Source organism: Phyllostomus hastatus, unplaced genomic scaffold (genome assembly GCF_019186645.2).
Source record: "Phyllostomus hastatus isolate PE091 unplaced genomic scaffold, TTU_PhHast_1.1 phas_contig_402, whole genome shotgun sequence".
Classification (NCBI taxonomy): Eukaryota; Metazoa; Chordata; class Mammalia; order Chiroptera; family Phyllostomidae; genus Phyllostomus; species Phyllostomus hastatus.
The window spans coordinates 15,337,493-15,357,142 of NW_025333873.1; the positions used below are offsets into that span (position 1 = coordinate 15,337,493).

At 63.4% G+C, this 19,650-nt stretch overlaps 1 protein-coding gene across 1 annotated transcript; it reads right to left on the reverse strand.

Moving 5' to 3' along the window:
- Window positions 1-4,012: 4,012 nt before the first annotated feature.
- LOC123822519 lies at window positions 4,013-7,631 on the reverse strand. Its single transcript, XM_045844556.1, has 2 exons — window positions 6,370-7,631; window positions 4,013-6,255 (listed from the first exon to the last, which is right to left on the reverse strand). The coding sequence occupies exons 1-2, from the start codon at window positions 7,052-7,054 to the stop codon at window positions 6,107-6,109; spliced, it is 834 nt and encodes a 277-aa protein (XP_045700512.1). The 5' UTR covers window positions 7,055-7,631; the 3' UTR covers window positions 4,013-6,106.
- Window positions 7,632-19,650: the final 12,019 nt, after the last annotated feature.

Consider the following 19,650-nt stretch of genomic DNA (forward strand, 5'->3'; position numbering starts at 1 on the left):
AGACCCCCAGCCGACGCCCTCCCTCCCCCTGCCTGCTGGACGGAAGTAGGTCCCATCCCTTTACCTCGCCCTGTCCACGCGGAGGGGACTGCTGCCGCAAGCAGCCCGGGTAATGAGGACTTGCTCCTAAAGACCAGGGAGGGGCCTGGTGCCCCCCTGAAGCCTGCAAACCCCTGGGCTTGGGGTGCTGGGGAAGGAGAGAGGAGAGCACTGGGGAGGCTGCCCCCCCCAAACACCGCTTGCTGTTTCTCCCGGCCCCGCTGACGCGCAACTGTGGGGAAGCGAAGGTTCCTGTGTAGTGTGATCTGATGCACGTAGGGACTGGGGAATGATCAGTACAATGACTGTCCTTCACACGCCTGCCCCTCCCAGCACCGTGGGATTTTTTGGGTAGTGAGAGCATCTAAACTCTACTCTCCCAGACACTTGAAGTGTGTGATACATGTCTCTTGAGAGAAAAACAACAGACATTTGGCTTTAAGCTTTTGAGGAGAGAGAGCAACCCTGCCCCTGGTCGATGCTGGAACGAGGAATCCCCCTCTGTAAGCCCCTGGGAGCGCGGCTGAGACACCGCACAGGTGCACTGGGGACCGGGAGCCCTGCCCGCTGCGGGGGCGGGGGTGGGGGGGCTTCCGGGCGGGGACGGGCTCCGGGCCCAGACGGGCGCAGGCTGTGACCGCGCACCTCCGGGGGCTCAGTCTGGGTCCAGCCGCATTCCCTGTTCCACGCTGGGTTTGTCTGTCAGAAGGGAATGCCGGAGGCTGCAAGGGACAGCCTGTCTGTCTGTCCGTCCGTTGGCGGTGGTAGGAAGTAGAGGGTTGATCGTTCCTCGTGGGTCAAGGGCACCCAAGGGAAGAGGTTGCAGACCTGCTTCAGAAGCTCAAGGACATCAGGGCCGACCTCCTGCCGTGCTCCCGGAGTTCCCCTGACGGGGCAACACGACTGCCGTGGCCTCGGCCGCCGCGCTCGGGGCGGGATGGAGGTGGGGGCGGGGAGAGACATCGGGAGCCCCGCTCTGTCCGTTGTATCAAAAAAACCCAAACTTTTCCAGACTCTGTCCCCCAAACACTCTCTGGCTTTGGTTTCGTGGCCAGGCTGAGCGACGCCCCCTCCCCCCCATGCCTTGCCACTGGAGAGCCTGGGTAGCGAGGAGCAGAATTCCCAAGACTGGCTCAGACCAGTCGCAGCCCACCCCCCGGGGCTGGGCCTGCGGCCGCTCCAAACCAAAGCACATTCTTCTGGGGAGACGCTGGGGAGGAGTGAAAACCGACTGAACAGGCAGCAGCCAGTGTGTGTCAGGGTCTGCGAGGAAGACCCCGGTGAGGGGCTGGCTCCTGAAAATACGGCAGGTGGGACTTGAACTCTTGCTGCTCAGGGAGAGGGAGGTTCGGGGTCAGGAAGTCCAGGTCAAGGTCAAAGCCAAGCTCACGTTGAACTGATGTTGTCGTTCAGAACCGAATCCTGGGTTCTTGCCGCCGACATTTTTCTACTGTTGGCCCAGGCCCTCCGCCTTTGCCAGGTGGCCGCTGGGTCGCCCTGGCAGAGGCCGGGAGTGCGGTCAGTCACCGGCCCGTCAGCGAGGCCGCCACTAAGAAGGCTCGACCTTGCCGCCCGGGTTCCTGGGGCCCAGGCGCAGAGTGTCTCCTGCTTTCCCACGGCCGCCCCCTGCGTTCCCGTTCCCGCCTCCGCCCCCCGCACCCCCGCCGGCAGCCCCACCAGCTCCGGGCCCGGCCGGGGCACTCCTCAGCACGAGTTACCGTGAGCCACGCACGTGGCTTAAAACGATCCAGCGAACACGTTTTAAGAAGTAAAAAGAAACACATGACAATAAATTTAAAGCTACATCTGAGTTGATCCACTATATGAACAATGTCATTTCCACACGTAACCCACAGAAAGACTGTGAGTGAGATGCCACATTTTGCCATGTAAAATGTGTACTTTTTGCCCAAATTTTTGAGGGGAAAATGAGGATGTGTGTTATGCATGGGCAGTGCTGATTCTGTATCTACGTAAATGTTTTAAATTCTTTTGTTTACGCGTATGCATTAAAAGTGTAGCTCTAGAAAGTAATAATGATATCTGTAAGCAAAATAGTACCCCCAAGTATGAAGATCGGTTTTAGAGATGGATAAAAAAATTGAATTAAAAAATTAAAATGAAAGATTTTTTTCCCTGAAAGTTTGGGCCCAAAATGTGGGTGTGCAGTATACACGGCAAAATGTGGCATTTTCCACTTGTGTTCCCACTATGTCTTTGCGACCTGCTCTGTGCCGTGCAGCCCACGCATCCTAACCCACACTCTGCACATGGTAGGCACCCGCAGCCGTGCACGGGAGGGGCTGCCATGTCTGAGGACACAGCTCCAGCGGGCGGTCACCGTTCTGGCCGCGTCTTCGTCACCCCTGCCCGCACAGTGTCGGCCCCTGCAGAGAGGCGGCCCCGCTGCTCCAGGTGGGCATGTGGGGGGTCGACCAGAAAGCCCTGGGGTGGCGCGGCTGGGCACCAGGGGCACAGATGTGTGTCCACTCCCACCAGGTGTATTTGCACCAGCCGCTAACCCAGACCGAGCCGTTCGACCTCCCCTGCCCCGGGCTCCTCGTCGGCAGGGAGAGACACCAACATCGGCCTTTGCGATGCCGAGTGGACGAGAACTCGGACACGTGTAGTGAGTGTGAGCACTGAAGGGGCAGGGGCTGCCCTTGCATTTCCCTCCTTGGGTTTGGTTGGGATACCGTTGCCGCACGGCCCCGTGGAAGTGCACGGTGTACGCGGTTATCTAAACCTAGGTGTTCCGTGAGGCGCACGGACAACCTGGGATTCGGCGGCGGCCGCCGAGTGGCTTGGACTCTTTCAGCGTGGGTTCTCCGTGCTTTGGGGACCGTCCTAGGGGACGTCATAGCCCGTCATGTGCTCCTCCTTTTGTCTCTAGCCGGGGAAAGTCACAGGCCCGCTGCCGTGGGGCCGGGTGAGCCAGGGCGCATGCCGAGGGAGGGTGGCCTCGCTCAGGGACTTGTTCACTGCTCATTGTCCCCGCACAGCCCGGGGGTCAGCTTCCCACGGGAACTGGCAGGCAGCCCGGCCCCGTCAGAGCGGGGCGAGGCCCCGACGCCCTGCTGCCAGCCGGCCGTCCTCTGCTCCCACGGGGCCCGTCCCCACCCACGCCCCCTCCTCTGTGTCCTCCTCTGGCCGCCCACCCGCTTCTGCCCCCCCACGGACCGTCTTGGAGTCAGGTTGTTCGAGCAACGGAAACCAAGTGTGTCGTGGTCATGCCCAGCTCTGGAAACGAAAACCGGGCGAAGCAAGCCTGGCGCCCGGTGACACGGAGAAAAAAGCCAAGGCTCGCGTTATTGAAAAGCTCCTTTGTGGAGTCAGGCAGGAAGTAGAATGGCTCTAAATGGCAAACATTTCTCAATCATGTAATGCACCAGTAATCTTGGCATTCTTTCTCTTCTGTCCCCCTTAAAGAAAACAGCGGTGCCCGGAGAGCACCCGGCCCAGAGGGGGGGAGGGGACCGAGTCAGGGCAGCGTCCCAGAGCCGCCGGCAGGCTGGCCCTCCCTCCCATGGAGCACCCCCGGAGGGCGGGGGGTAGAGGGTGGGGAGGGAGGTGCAGGCCCTGTCCTGTTGAGCCCCGGCTGCCTGAGAAGGAGCTAACTTTTCACCGGTGTCACCGGCCAGCAGGCTCTCTCAAATCTGTCCCCACGGGAAACGGCGCATACGCATGTCTGACTTCGGACGGTCATTAGTAATTCCGCTTCTGGGGACGGTGAAACCCCAATTTTCACCCGCGACATCTGTTTCTCCTGCCCAGTGTCCTCACCCTTATTTCTAGAGTAACGTGGGCTCTTTGCACAGAAAACAAAACCCCAGAGAAGCACGACTGGTTAAGTCTTTCCTTGAAAAAAAAAAAAAAAAGCAACTGCACTTTCTTATTGAGTATCACACCAACAGAAATGAAAGGGGAAGCCGGAAGATCAAGGCCACCGATACACTCTTGCTTAGTTGCACTTTTTAAGACTTATTTATAGATGTCACACAGGATATGGCACATGGGAGGCCTTCAGCAAACACTCCCTAATTGATTAGAAGACAGAAATGTACTTAGAGATCTTTAAGGGGATAGGTACACTTTTTAAAATAGCAGTGGGCTTTAATCAGCAGCAGCAACGGCGCCAGGTGGAGTCTTGCTGAGTAAGACCCGAAGTCTGGCTAATGTGGACTAGCTCTTAAATGTGATGCTTTCAGGGTCTCCCCTAGAGACTCTCAGGGTGGTGTCCCCCGAGCACTGACCCTGTGCACAGTCGTCCCGTGTCAGGGGCCGGCACTCCAGCTGGGTGCTGAGGAGGTCGGAGTTGGGTCTCGAGAGGTGGCCGGAACTCCCCTTTTGGGGCTCTCAGTGTCAGCTGTTCTCATCCCGTCCCCCACTTCTCCATCGGGCCAAACTCCCCCGCCCTCGAATCCCCGAGGGGAGGGGTTGGCTCTCCCGCCAGCAGCCCCTGCCCCTGCCCTGGCGCTGGCCCCAGGGAAGGTCATTGCCCACGTGGCTGGCATCTGTCTTGGCCCCCCGAGCCCCACCAGGGCACGGACGCAGAGTCATTCGTTTTCCCGTCCCAGCAACTCCCACGGCGTCTGTAGGGAGCAGACTTCCATCCGCTGGCTGAATGAATGAAGAGCAGCTCTGTTCCTCGGGGTTCCACGTTATTAACTCGGTCGGCCGGTGGCGTTCTCTGCAGTGTGTTTCTAGCCCGGCTTCCGGCGGGTCCCTTTTCTCGCCAAGATGAATGGTGGCGCCAGGCGTCTCACCTTGCTGAAGGTTAGTCCTGTTTCGAAAGCCCTTTCCTGGGCTCCTGGGAGAGGCTCACCAGGTCCCCTGTGCCCCCAGGGCGGGGGGGAATCCTAGGTGAGGGCTGGCAGGCGTGGCTGCAATCCAGAAGAACGTGCCCTTGAAGTTGAATGAAAGGGCATTGTGTCCCTTCTCTTTCAAGTCAATTCCAGTCATTGTCCTGCGTCTGGCAGGGGACCGCAGGCTGGGAAAACCTGATCCACCCCTCCGAACTCTCACGGCCAGAGGGAGCCCGTGATTTCCCCGCCCTGGTCCTCCTGCTTGCGGGTGCCTGAGGCCACCTGTGGGCCAGGGAACGGGGACTTCAGCAGGACCCCTCCCCCCGCCGCAGCCGGCAGGGGACAGCGGTACGTGTGGCTGTGCGACTCTGGTTTTGGGCAAGCGTTCTGGAGGCCCAGACACCCCGTGGCGGCCTTCTCGGGGTGCCGTGGCAGCCCCGTGCGGAACAGGGGCTCCCTGTGGAGCCCCGGCGGAGCGCGCTGGCTCACGCTTGTCCAGAGGGTGCGCACGGGGCCGTGGCCGGCCAGGGTACTTCCCGGCCTCGGCGCGCCTGACCACGCTGACGCTCGCCCGGCCGACGGTTCCCTGGGTGTTGAGGCCAACCGTTAAAGGGAAGTATTTGTCATCTCAGCACCTGGTTTCAGGAACAAAGTCTTCACCTCGCCACCACCGAAGGAGCCGTTTCAAAACAACCTTTGTTCAGGGACGGAACGGGCCGAGTGACTGGGCAGCAGTCCGGCTCCCCTCCCAGCTGGGCCCTGGGCGGTGGGGGCAGGGGATCCAGGTGAGCTGAGCGTTAGCGGTTGCCATGGAGACTATCAATCATTCGATGGAGCCTGCCAGGAGGGGGTGCGGTAAGAAACCGCAAGAGAACCAGCTGCTCATTAACAGTTTGTTAGCACCCAAGGCTGACAGTCTGGGCTTCAGCCCTCGGAGGAGGTGGGTGTCCGGAGCCCAGGGTTCTGGAAGCAGAGGGAAGCTAGACGTCGGCTCTTCCCTGGGAGATGCACCTGATTCACGCATCGGAGGCCTCGGGATGCTCTGGGGGCCCTCAGAGCCTCGCCCCGATTTTGCGTGCGCGAGCTGGGGTGGGGGCTCTCTTTGCCGTGTTTGCCCTGCTGGGCCTGTGTCGGAGCTCGGTGGTGGCGGTGGGGTTTCCTGGCTACGGTGGCGGGGCCCCCAGTCCTGCGGTTTTCTGGTTAGAAGCCCGGTAGCAGGTCACTCCAGTGCGGGCGCCCAGTCTGGTGCCTGCACTCTGGACCTACCGCACGCTAACGGCTTCACCACATCTCACCTCCGCTGCTTCTCGCGAACCCTTGGTAAAGGTGGTCGCTGCGAACCCTCGCTGACAGATGAGGAAATGAAAGTCCAAAAATGGAAAAAACCTCTTCGAAGCCGCAGAGCGCAGACCTGTTGGAGCAGGGGCGTGGCAGCCACGGACGGCGGTACCCGGTTCTCACAGCGCGGCCCCCTGCCCCTCTGCGCACCCCCTCTTCCTGAGAAGGGCCGCCCAACCTGTCTCACCTGAGAGCACCTGGGGCCTCAGGCTCCGGCCACCCCAGGCCCCGACAAGGGCCGGTCCACCCGTCGACCCCGGCGCTGGGGGAGCACTCCTGTCGGAAGGGAGCACAGGACTCGGACTTTGCAAAGCACCCTGGGACAGGACCCCCGTGAACAGGCCTGCCCCTTGGGTGTTCTTCTGGGCACTGAGCAGGTCGGCGACCCTGGGAGCTCGGGCACGGCTATCTGACTGGGTTTGCGAGTTCTGCCCCGTCCTGAGGAGTGTCCAGCTGCCCGGGGAGCGGCCCAGGCCCTCGCGGTGCGTCACTGCCTCCTTAGCCTGGGGCCCCTCGACACGGCCTTGTTCCCCTTGGGGAAGACCTCGGATTCCACAGACAGGCTGCAGCCGCCCAGGGTCGGGGACCCCTTTTTGTGGCTGCCGTCTGCCCGTGGCTCCCTCCGGGGACTCAGGTGCAGCCGTGCCCCTGAGGGGCTCTCTTAGGAGGTGGACAGCTGACAGGCCAGGGAGCGGCCTCCGGCTCACCGCCCCATGACAGCACCTGGCCACACCTGCGGCCTGACAGTGCTGCTGTCCCTGTGGCCCTGCCAGTGACGACGACACTGCCGGAGGGGCCGCGGTGGTGACGGTGGCGCCGGCGCACCGGGCTTCTCCAGGACTGTGGGTGGAATGCTGTCTCCTCAGCCTCATGGTCCGCCTCTGCAGAACGGGACGGCAACGGACGCGGCCCGGAGAAGGGGCAGGCGTGCTGGGCCCCAGCCGCGAAGCGGATGCCCCCCGGAGGTGGCTGTGGCTGTTGTTATTGTTGATGTGTCACAGTGTCAGCAGAGAACCCCCACTTCGTGAGGCCCTCCTGAGCCCTCAGGGTCGGGGGGGCTCCCCTTCGACGTCCCCTCCTTCCTCACCCTCGACGGGAAGAATCCCGACTTCTCCCCCTCCCGCAGCCCTGGGCGGGGCCGGCCCCAGCGCCCGCCGGACACCCGCCTGGTCCTGGGTTCGAGTCCAGTCTGCGTCTGACCCGCCCGTCGGGCCGGAGCTCACGGAGGTCGCGGGCTCAGGCTGATTGGCGGTGCAGCTGGGGTTTGAACACCGACCCGTGTCTCGTCTCCCTGGGAAACGGGGAAAACAGGCCGGGCACCATGGTGTAGGTGTAGGTGTCCACACGAGGGGTCCTGTCCCGCTTCTGCTCCGCGGCGGGAACGAGCGGGTCGGCTCCAGGGAACGGGACAGGCCTCCGCGTCCTCAGCACTTGGCGTGTTGGGCAGGGACCTCCGGCCCGGCCGGTCCCCATTCGGGCAGCCCTCTCGGTGCGGGAGCGGGAGCAGGGGCAGGGGCGGGGGGTGGGGGGCGGGGGCGGGGGGCGTGGGTGGGGGGGGCGTGGGCGTGGGCGTGGGCGGGGGGCAGGGGGCAGGGGCGGGAGCAGGGGCGGGGGGCAGGGGCGGGAGCAGGGGCGGGAGCAGGGGGCAGGGGGCGGGGGCGGGGGGCGGGGGGCAGGGGGCAGGGGGGCAGGGGCAGGGGGCAGGGGCGGGAGCAGGGGGCAGGGGGCAGGGGGCAGGGGGGCAGGGGCAGGGGGCAGGAGCAGCCCGGGAGGTGGGGGGCAGGGGCAGGGGGCAGGGGCAGGGGGCAGCCTGGAGGCGGGGGGCAGGGGCTGGGGGCAGGGGGCAGGGGCAGGGGAAGGAGCAGCCCGGAGGCGGGGGGGCAGGGGGGCTGGGGCAGGGGGCAGGGGGCAGGGGGCAGGGGCAGGGGGCGGGAGCAGGGGGCAGGGGCAGGGGGCAGGGGCAGGGGGGGGCAGGGGCAGGGGCAGGAGCAGCCCGGAGGTGGGGGGGGCAGGGGCAGGGGCAGGGGGCAGGGGCAGGGGCAGGGGCAGCCTGGAGGCGGGGGCAGGGGCTGGGGCAGGGGCAGGGGCAGGGGAAGGAGCAGCCCGGAGGCGGGGGCAGGGGCTGGGGCAGGGGCAGGGGCAGGGGCAGGAGCAGCCCGGAGGCGGGGGCGGGGGCGGGGGCAGGAGCAGGGGCAGGAGCAGCCCGGAGGCAGGGGCAGGGGCGGGGGCAGGGGCAGGGGCAGGGGCGGCCTGGAGGCGGGGGCGCCGCAGGTCCGGGGCAGAGGCCGGCCGGGGGGAAGTGCGCACAGGTTAGCGGAAGTGGGAGCTGCTTCTGGCACGAAGGATGTGGCCCGAGGCCGCAACGGGAAATGAAAGTCGGGGGAGGGGGGAGTGCAGGCAGGACCTAGGTGCCTCGCGGACAGGGAAGTGGCTTTGTTGCAAAGGTGCCGGGAGAGCTGGGCGCAAGGGGGGGGGGAAGCTGGAGGCTGCGCCCCCGGGTGGGCGTGGGGCCCTTCTCCTCCCACAGCTCCACTGAGGGGGTGCTGGGCCCGAGGGCCAGCCGGGGACAGGGGTTGGGGGGCCTCGGGGGTCGAGGGGGGGACCGCAGGCAGGCCACTCTGGGGGAGAAGTTGAACTCCCGAAGGCGGCAGGACACCCAGTGCAGAGGCCCCGCTGGCCGACCTGTGCTGGGGTTTGTCCCCGGACCGGCCCGGCCCCGGGGTGTGGGGGCAGCGCCGGCACCCGCCCCCGGAGGTCGGGGAGCGTGCGGTCTGCCCTCCTTTCAACGCTGACGGCGCGCTGGGCTCCTCAGGGGCGAAGCGGTTTCATCCTCCCCACAACACGCGTGTCCCAGAGGTGGGCAACCGGGGGACACGGGACTGAGGCCACTCGTCTGGCGGCAGAGTCCCGCGGGCAGGCCGAGCTCCAGGGCGCCCCGAAGCCGGCGTCAGCCCCTTCTGCTGAGCTGCCGGTCCCCACGCCGCTCTCGCCCGGTCATGTTTCTGCATGCGAACAAGGTGCTCACTCGGTCAGGGGCCATTGTGGGGGGTGGGGCGGACCAGGGGTCCCTTCGAAGATCAGGGGGAAGCTGGTCTCTGGGGGCACATACACCCTGCAATTTCAGGGCCCCGAGGACCCTGCGAAGTGCACCTGTAGGTCTCTCGGTGCCCATGGGCCCAGCTCCGGGCGGAGCTCCCGAGAGAAGGAAGGAAGAGGAGGCCAGGGGGCGTCAGGAAGGAAAGGACCCTGAGCAGAAACCTCTGGAAATGGAAGCGTCAGCACAGCGGACGCAGCCTGGATTGGCTGCCTCTGGAGCCGAATCGGCTCAGGCGTGGTTGCGGGACCTCGAGTGACCGGTCCATGTTCTTCTGCCGGTCACGTGCGTGAGCAGACAGACACACGGCTCGTGGAAACCTCCCACGGGTAGACAGGCATGTTCCAGCCGCAGAAACCCACATAGAAAACAGCTCGAAGCCGTGCGTGGGGAAGCTCCCGTGACAGCCTGGCCTTTCTCTCCTTTGCCGCGCGGCAGCGCCACCGCCCACTCCCGCAGGGCGCCCTCCCCCGCCCACGGGCCCCCGGGACTCAGCAGCCACGCAGCGAGGCTGTGCGCGCCCGCTCAGGAGGACCTGCGTCGCGCCGGAATGCACTTCTCCGTGTGCGCTCTACCGACCCCGCCGTCCACCCTCTGCCCCTCCTAATAACCCGTGCGAAGGCTCTGGCATGGAGAAGCCTGAGGTGCGGGCCCCAGTCCCCCCCGAACCCCTGCTCTGCAGGGCGGGTGCCCGAGGCGAGGGGTGTTTGCACAGACAGCCTCAGCACCACCTGCCGAGCCGGTGGCAGTGCCAGGACGAGAGCCCTGGCGTCCTGACTTCCTCCCGGGCTCAGGCCACTGCAACCTCTCTGTCCCACAGCCTCACCAGGACGCGCCTGTGACGTGGGTGGCCCCCTGGAATTTTCTCCTGACCGTGCACTGCCTCCTTCCGTCTGCTCCGGAGTCCCGGCCGGGAGGGGGTCCTTGGTTGTGTGGGGGAAGGCACAGACTCGGGGCTGGCAAAGAGGCCCCGCCCTCACGCTGAGGGCCACGGCCATGGTCTGGGGACGGGGCCCGGGTCAGGGATGGACGGGTGAGACCTACCTGTGCTGCTGGGGCCGGGGCCTGAAATAACGGCCACGACCACCCCAGGGACTGCGGGTCGGGTCCCGGGGGGCCAGAAAGTTCCGGAGGCAGGTGGGGAGGGCAGGGAAGGCCGGTGGCCCCAGAGGAAAGGACTCCACGCGCCGCCCGACGCGGACCCCGGGTGGACGGAAAGGAGGCCTGGCGGGAAAAGAGGAACAGGGTTCGGCGGGTCCTGGTGTGTGGGAGACCACGGGCGGGGGAGGGCACCGTGGCTGCCCGCATCGCGAGACACCTGTCGGAGCACGTTTGGCCCGGGCGCGGGGGGGGTCGAAGGCAGGGCCCCCACCGGCAGGTCCCCTAACCTCAGAGGTCGGTGTGGTGAGGCCCCGGTTTGGCTGCCGAACCTTGGGCGCTCGGCACCTTCAGGCGTTTCCTCCTTTCGATGGGATCGAAACTCGCCCTGGAGGGACCGCAGGCCGGCGTCCCCGGGTGAGCGTGGCCCAGCGGGGTGGCCCCGGCCTTCGTTCTCGGGTTCTCGGGGCCTCAGTCTCCTTGCCGGCCCAGCGGAGCCGCTGCCTGCCTCCGAGAACGGGGGCAGAGCCCACGCGGAGAGTTAGACCCCGATTCCAGCCGGGGGCCAGGGGACAGGCCCTCCCACACGTGCACGGGCTGCCGTCGGGTCACAGCGAGGTCACGTCCGAGGACGGGCTTGTTTCCGAAGGGAGAAGGCACCTCGGGAGCTCCGGGAAGGGCCCTGGGGAGCGCCCCGCCTCGGGGTCCCCTGGGACCTCCGCCTCCGGCGCCCTGTTCCAGAAACAAGCATGCCTTGAGACAGGACGCGTCCAGGTCGTCAGCCACGGTCCCCTCGCTCCCTCTGAGGTCGTCGCCCAGCAAACTCCCGATGACAGTCTGGCGTCTGTGTCGCTTGCCTGCACGGAGCGAGCGTGCGGCCGTGGGAAGTAGGTGCCGGCGTCCCTGGCGGCCGTCGTCAGCTTGAGCAATAAATGACCCAGCAGCCTCCGGGCTTCGGCGTGTCGGTTTCCTGCGGGTCGGTGAGCGTGGGTCGGGGGGCTCCCACCAGCCCAGCCTCTGGCCCCGGGGTCGCACCCTCCCACGACTCCCTCCCAGCTCCTAGCTCCGGCCTTTGCCGGTCGGCACGGCCCACAGTCCCGGCTCAGAGCCAACCTAACCCCCCAGGGTCGGCCCTGGGCCTCCGCGCAGCCCCCACAGCTTCTTGCTGCTTCAGGCATCGAGGGGCACTGCACCCACAGTCTGAGCCCGAGGGCCTGCTGGCACCCAGGAATGCTGCCGGAGTGAGTGACGACGCGTCTGGAGTGGCGGGGAGAGAGAACGGAAGGGGAACCTCCGTCACCGGAGGGCCCTGCTGCAAGGTGGCGGGAAGAGCAATAGGCTGGGGTCTGGGCTTCCACACTCGGCCCTCCCCCGGATTGGCTGCGCGGTCGTGGGGGTGACGGCAGGGTCGCCGTTCGTGGAGGGAAGCCATCGGGGTCGGGACACCGGTGTCGTGGGTGGGAGGCACCATGTCACAGAGTTTTCAGTCCACGCCGAACGCTGATCGACACATTCAAGGCAACTCACGAAACATGAGTAGAGAACCCTGACGTTCTCGGGCGGGAGAAAAGGCCCAAACCCAGACAAGAGGATTTTAGCGGAAAAGAATGTGGTGTTGAGGGTTGCTCTCCGAATACGAAGACTTATTAAAGAGCTGCTGTAATTAAGGGAGGGCTCTGAGGCCAGAGTAGAATGTGGGCCAATTGGAAGGACCAGAAAAACCTAAAATCGGATCCGTATGGGGACCCGGTCGAGGACAGAGGTGCAATTATAAGTCAGCGGGGACGCATGGGTTTGCCACTGGGCACGTTTGGCTATCTAGACGGGGAAACGGTTAAATCAGGTCCTTAACTCACAGCATGTGAGGCGGTCAGTTCAGGCAGATTAAAGACTTCCATGGGGAAGTGGAAATTACCATGGGGCGGGGGGCGAACCCTCAACAAGGCACAAGACACAAAGACCGTAAGAGGAAGATTTTTTTTTTTAAAGATTTTATTTACTTACTTTTAGAGAGGGAAGGGAGGGAGATAGAGAGAAGAGAGAGAAACATCAATGTGCGGTTGCTGGGGGCTGTGGCCTGCAACCCAGGCATGTTCCCTGGCTGGGAATCGAACCTGCGACACTTTGGTTCCCAGCCCGCGCTCAATCCACTGAGCTACGCCAGCCAGGGAAGAGGAAGATTTATAATGTGATGCTAAAACGGAAATCCCTGTACAATAAAGACAAAGACAGCCCTGTGTCGGGGGAATATATTTTCAGCAAATACAACCAGTAAAGGACAAGTGTCGCGGGTAGAAAGCCAGTACCGTGGCCCCTGAGCAAATGAAGCACAGGGTTACGGGGCCACGTAGCAATTCCGCTTCTGGGCAGAGACCCACAGCAAGCGAAAGCAAGGGCTCAGGTACGTCTTCGCACAGCCAGGTTCACGGCCGGAAAGTCTTCAAAAGGCGGAGATAACCTCAGCGCCCGTCGGTGGCTGAGTGGACACCCGGATTGTGCCGTGTGCGTCGCAGGCGGCTACCCGGCTTTGAGAAGCGAGGACATTCCTACCCACGCCGGAACACGGGAGAACTTGGAAGGTGCGACGCTAAGCGACGTGAGCCAGCCGCAAGAGGACAGGTCTTTGTGCGACGTCACTCCCTCGGGTGCTTTAGACACCCAGCGTCCCAGACGCGGGAAGCAGGACGGCGGCTGCCGGGCCTCGGGGAGCAGGGTGGAGGGTCAGTGTTTCCGGGGGGCAGCGTTTCTGTCCGCACACGTGAAAACGGTTACAGTGGTTGATGCTACGTTACGTACATTTGACCACGACTGAGAAAGATGAGGTGCCCATACACGTTGGAACGTGGATGGGCTGTGAAAACCAGTAGAGCTGGAGACACCGGCTCCCAAAGACCACAGGCGGAGTGGCTGCATTCTTGGGGCGTCCGGAGCCCGCCTCCCACTGCAGGGCGGGACCCAAGACCAGTGTGGCCCCGGGCGGGGGCAACGGGGAGGCCGGGGGTGGTGGCTCACGTGGGCAGAGATTTTGGGGGGGGGACGACTCACAAAAAGTTTCTAGAATTCTAACAACTGATTCTAGAATTGATGGCAGCAACGGGCGCGCAGCTCCAGGGGTGCACTCGCCGCCGCCGAACCGTCCTGCACGCCCCGAGTGGGGGAGCCGTGTGAGTTATATCCCAGTAGAACTGTTACAGAAAGGGTGAAAAAAAAGAAGAACATTTAAATACCTCCTTCGAAATAAAGAAAGGCAAACAAGGAGGAGAAAATGGGCAAAGAGTGGGAGTGGGCGTGGACGGAGGGGAGAGACGGCAAACAGATCGGGAGCAGCCCGACCCGGGGGAACCTGGGTCAAGGCCACACCCAGAGTCTATCACGTGCTCATCGGACCGGAGGAAAGTCCAGTCTCCCAAGACCTGATCCGGCGTGACACGACGGGACCGTGCCACGCCACGGCGTGGGAACGCAGGCCCTGGGAGGCCGTCTCGCAGAATCTGCACGTGTGGAGAGGTGCGCGCTCTGACGTGCCCGAGGGCGCGTCTCACACCCGTGCTGGGGCGCTGCCTGCAAGCCCACCGGGCAGTGCGGGCTGTGGCGGCAGCGCCTGGGAGACACCGAGGAGTCTGCCCCGGGCTGAGGGATGAACACGCTGCCGCACCTCCATCCACACGGCGGGACACCGCAACCGCACAGCAGCGGAATGCACTGTGTGTGCGCTGCGTTAGCACGGGTGCGTCTTCCAGACAAAACAGCAAGTGAAGCAAGCCAGCTATTAAACAACTTGTGCAGTTTTATAATGTTTATAAACAGGCAGTGCCGTACTTGTATCATTCATGAAAAGGACCTCCACTCTATCTGCATTGGTTATTTAAAGTACCCTTTTTCACCCTGGCTGGCGTAGCTCAGTGGATTGAGCACGGGCTGCGAACCAAAGTGTCGCAGGTTCGATTCCCAGTCAGGGTATATGCCTGGGTAGCAGGCCATGACCCCCAGCAACCACACATTGATGTTTCTCTCTTTCTCCCTCCCTTCCCTCTCTAAAAATAAATAAGTAAAGTCTTTAAAAAAATACCCTTTGTCAAGACTGCACTTTCAGGGACGGTCTCCGTCATCGGTTACTAGGGAAGTTTCCCTGGGCGTGGGGAGCACCCACAACCGCGAGGACAAGGCCTGGAAAAAAAATAATAAAATTCTCCTTCCCCTTCTACAACGAGAGGTCTGAAGGAACTGTCGAGATGTTGAGAACAATTCGATCGCACGGGGACTCCCAGGGTTGTCATGTTACTAGTATAATCCGCTGCGTGTTTGAGATAGTTTGTAGTCCAAAAGCCACGTGCAGGGCCCCGTAAGTGACGTGCATTATTTGGGGGAGTCTCTGCTTCCTCACCTTCCGTTCACGGGCACCCAGACAGGAAGCTGGCTGGCCAGGGGTGAGGGGCCGCCTCTGGAGCCCTGGGTGCCCCCTCCCACCTGTCACACAGCAGACACCGAGCAGCATCCGCACGCAGGGTGAGCGCGGGGGCCTCTCCCGGACCGCACGCCCAGCACGGCGTGTGGCAGGGCGGGTAGCTCAATGGGCGCCTGGCTGCCAGCCGCACCGAGAAGGGAAACTCGGACGACAACCTGCAGAACTGCGTGGGGTGTAGAGAAACGAAGCCCCTGACACCTCGGGGGCTCTGCCTGTGCGTGGCAAAGCCACCCTCACCGGACGGCCTGCTTCTGCCTGTCCTTCCGGAGGTGACCCTAACCCCACACGCCAGGGCCCACTCGGTAGGACCACTTCCTGTCTGCGCTTTTCATTTCTCTAAAGCACACGGCGCGCGCGCGCGGATCCGAGGCGCGCTATAGGCTGCCGCGACACCCGGTGCCCGCTGAAGCCGCGAGTGCGGCCAGTGACCACGCCCCTCGCGCGGGTGGCGCGCGCCTTCCGGGAGGAGGGGCGTCTGAAGTCCGGTCTCCCTGGGCGTTTCCAGCGTTGGGGGGTGGGGCCCACTCTCGCGTGCCCGCTGGACGCGGGTCTCGGCGCGTCCCTCCCGCACCACCGCACCTTCGCCCCTGGGACCGGTGTCTCCCCATCCCCCGCCCCACCCCGGCACCTGCCGTTCCAGTCTCCGCTCCTCCGGGTTCGGGTTTCTCCGGTTTCTCACCTGCCAGAGAGAGCACGTGACCTCCTGTTTCTGCGCTGGGCTCATCCCACGGAGCCGGGTGTCCTCCGGGGTCGTCTGCGCTGTCACGGAGGGAGGAGCCCCTGCTCTAAGGCCGAAGGGTGTTCCGGCACCCACTTCTACACTCCTTTCTTGGTCTGTGCGCGCTCCGGGGGACTCTTCCTGACCACCTGTGCGGCCATGGCCTCTTCGGAGTGTGACTGTGGCAATCGCCGTGGAGTGGCGCTCGTCACAGGGCCGCCTGCGCCTCTCTCCCAGGAAGGAGAACCTTCCTTATGCTCAGGCGAGTCTGTAAGGGGGCGGCGACGCAGGTGGCCCTGCGGGGCTGGGCCGAGACGCTGGGCTCCCGTGACGCGTGGCAGGTGGGAAGGACGACTGCTTCTATTTTGCTGACGTGACTCTTTCCCTGCGGCGGGCAAGGGGGAGCTGAGGGTGACAGCCGTGAGAGGCGGGGGGCAGTTTTTCGGGGAGCAGTACATGCACACATGCACACTGGTGCAGAGAGAGCAACGGCTTCCCTCTCGCGCTGAATTATTTGACGTAATTGAGCCCACGGGGTGGGGGCGGGGCTGGGTGTCTGTGGCCCCGCCAGGGAGCCCATGACCTGCCTCTTTCTGGTGCCCCAGGACCCCCCAGGACCCCCCCACTAGGCACAGCCTCAGCTGAGTGCAGAGTGCCAGGAAAGCCTGCGGCACTGCCATGGAGCCCTCGCCCTGTTCCTGGGTGGGAAGGGCGTTTCAAACCGCCCCCCGCGCCGCCGAGGGCCGGGCAGGGGGTCTCCGAGTGTGGACAGTGTCAGAAGTGTGTCTGCTTGGCCCCCAACTCCTGACTGAGCCTATGTCCCATGTAGCTCGGAAAATCTGAAAATAGAGCCCAGCTAGTTGAGCTGGGCAGAGTGTGATAATATTTTCATGATACGGACTTTGTGCAAAAGTTTGCTTCCAGCCGAGTAGTTAGGACCAGCGAAAGGTTTCATGGGCGTTTACTGAGCATGTAGCGATTGCCGTGCGTGAGCTGAATAATGAGGCCACGTGGACGCACTGGGAGGTTTTCTCTTCAGTCCACGGAAAGTTGAGTCCTTTTTCCGTCGTGTCTGTGGGGCTGAACAGTCAGGTGGGTTCTAAACTGAAGTGAGAATACCTAGATGTTCAGCCCGGTCGTATTAGAAACATTACAGTGGTGGACGCTTGTTTCCTGAGGTGCTTCTGGGAAGCCGGTCCTTCTGGATGGCCTTGCCACGTCTTGCTTTCTCTACTGACCTTTCCTGGCCTGACCCTTGGGCCACGCGCCCATTCTCGAACCGGCCACCAGGGTCTGGGAGAGGGCAGGCGCTGAGCGGCTTAGCTCCGCCCACCCGGCGTGTGGGGAGGGACTCATGGAGGAGCCCCGTTCTTCCAAAGCCAATGGGGGGCTCTGTCTGCCCTGAGAATCATGTGTGGGGCGGGGCCGGGGGCTGGGGGCGGGGGCGGGGGAGCGGCAGTGACCCTCATCCCGAAAGCAGGCTCGCTCGCGCATGTGCGTTATCGGGGTGCTCGGTAAAATGTAAGGGTCTCGGGTGTGGCCTGAGACCCAGTTTATGATGAGCTCCTGGCTTAGCCAGGACCAGACCTCACGGCAGTGGAACTCTGTCGTGCCTGAGGTCACCTGTCGGCAGATGACACAGCCACGGTGGGAGCCCTGGTCTGGTTGGCCCCACGGATGGGGGCCCTCTGCCTCCGCCCCCCTCTCTGCCACCACGGCCCCCCATGCCCCGACGCACACTCCCGTGTCCTCTGAGCCGCACGCACTTTCTGTTCCTCTCACAGTACTGCGCTCCGTCTCTTATTCCGCTTCCCCGGGCAGGCGGGACAATGCCTGGCAAGTAACCGTTGCTCCCGTCTTACCCCACCTTGGACTTCTCAGCCAGAGCCCCACGAGAGCAAGGTCGGGGCAGGACCCCTTCCCCAGCAGTGGCGGCAGATTCCTGCTAGGTCACAAAGGGACCCCCGGGAGACCGGCGTCGGCGGAAGAGCAAAGGAACTGATCGTTGGGGACAGCGGAGCCCCTCCCGGTGTCCGGCCTCCACCTGCTCCTCTTGGGCAGGACCCAGAAAGCGGGAAAGACAGGAAGACACGGGCCCTGCCCACGACGAGCCGGTAGGGAGACCAGAATAACCCGCTGGCAACCACGGAACTAGACAAGACAGCCTTATAATTAAATGCTAATCTGAAGGGCCAGAAGGGACGTGGGATTGCGGGGGTGGGGGCGGGGGGCTTCGGGAGAGCCGGCGTGGGCTGGGACGGCTGGGGAGAATGGGGGGGGACGGGAATTAAGTCGTGAAAGACGAGCAGGGTTTGGAGGAAGACGGAGGGCATCTCAGGCCAGGAAAACAAATAACTCAAAGCACGGGCTGTCCGTGTTCAGGGCACAGAACGTCTCTGTGGCCGTGTTTGTCTTGGGCGCTCCGCCGTGGTCGCTCGCCGCGGTGGCCGCTGCCAGCAGTGACTCGGTATTGGTTCAGACGGCAACATAACCTCGCCCACGACATCAGGGGTGAGGCGCCTCGCTCACTCGGACGGTGAGTGGGTGGGGGAGGTCTGGTTCTTTGGCAGGCTTTTTTTTTTTTTTTTTTTTTAAATTCAATGGCTACTTCAGTGAATCACAATTAAACTGAAAACTGGACGTTAATTCAATGTCGGAGCTCAAGGAAACCTGCAAGTCTGGGGGCCGCGGACGTCAGACACTGGGGGGAAAGACAGTGAGCAGGGGCAGCCGGCGATGGCCTTGTTTTTCACTCTTGATGTATCTGTCTGTGTGCTCTGGCAGGACCGCCGGCCTCCCAGACTGCAGTTTGTATTTGATTTGCGCCACTGCACATTTCGAGGGGCCTGGGGGCGGGGGGCAGCCCTTTTCTCCGGAGGGGGCTCCCGGGCCGTGTGGGGCTCAGAGGACGCATCACCTCGGTGGGTGGGGTCCCCATCCCAGGCCCACTGGTGTCGATCCGCAGGCTCTCGGAGGGGAGGGCTCGTTGGAGAGGAAGGACGAGCCGGGGGCGGGAGAGAAGTAGGAAGGAAGCAGCCATGGGCTCTCGGGACACCCAAGCGGAGGACAGGGCCCGAGAGAACGGCACTAGAGGCTCTTCCAGTGCTTGGGGGTCTAGCTCGAAAGGTGTGCCGGGCACCGGGCACGGGCCAGACGCAGAGCTGGGACCACCCAGGTTCCTGGACAGGGTGGCCCACCTCTCTGGCGCCCAGCGTGTTCGGAGACGACAAGGCACAAGGTGGCCCAGAGTCGCCCCCTTTCTGGTGGCTTCAGGGAACCAGTAGTTGGTGTGCCAGGTGCACACGTGTGCCCGTGTGGAGGGTCGTGGGAAGAACCCTGCGTGACCAGGAGGGGAACGTGTCGCATTTCTACGGCGGGAGGGACCGAAACAATTTGAAGATCCGAGCAGACGCAGCTCGGGGACGCCCTGGGGTTGGGAAATGTTACCCGTGGGGCTGCCGTGGTCGATGCTGCTGATCCAACTGTCACGCGGCTCGCTGTGGAATTCTGGCGGCCACGCTGGTGCGTGGGGGGCCGTGGCCCAGGTGGCGGGGCCGGTGGGACTTGGCACCCACGTTTAAAGCCGGGCGGCCTGAGCCGGCCTCCTGACACTGTTTCAGAAGTGGAAGTCCCCGGGGCCGGCTTAGGGGAGCGGGCTGTCTTAGCTTAGGGGCTGTCCGTCTGTCCATCTTTGCAGCATGTGGGGCCTGCTGGTGGCCGGGCAGGGGAGCGAACACCAGCATCTCGGGTGCACGTCCTTTCTCCGCCCCACGGTGACATCCAGGAGTGGTGTGAGCAAGGTCATACTCCTTGTGTCGGCATGAAACACGTCGCAACGCACAACTAACCTCCGAAACCAGGGGAGCAAGCCGGCAGGTAAACGGCAGGGCAGTCTCCAGGTCACCCCATTCCCACCCCGAACGCACACTCTTTCTTTCTCGGAATACCCTAAAAATCAATATGCAAATGAACATGGCAGCAGCGAGGTTAGGATCCCTGGGAGTTCAATGACATCATGCAGGAATCGGGCACAAAATGAATGCAAGGCATTTTCCTGCGGCGAAACCCAGCACTTAATGTTTATGCTGCTTCC

Coding starts and splice junctions, on each gene's coding strand:
- LOC123822519 (XM_045844556.1), bottom strand. CDS start 7,054: ATGAGGCTGAGGAGACAGCATTCCACCCACAGTCCTGGAGAAGCCCGG. Junction 6,256..6,369: donor GAGGCCCCAGGTGCTCTCAG/GTGAGACAGGTT, acceptor CTGCTCCAACAG/GTCTGCGCTCTGCGGCTTCG.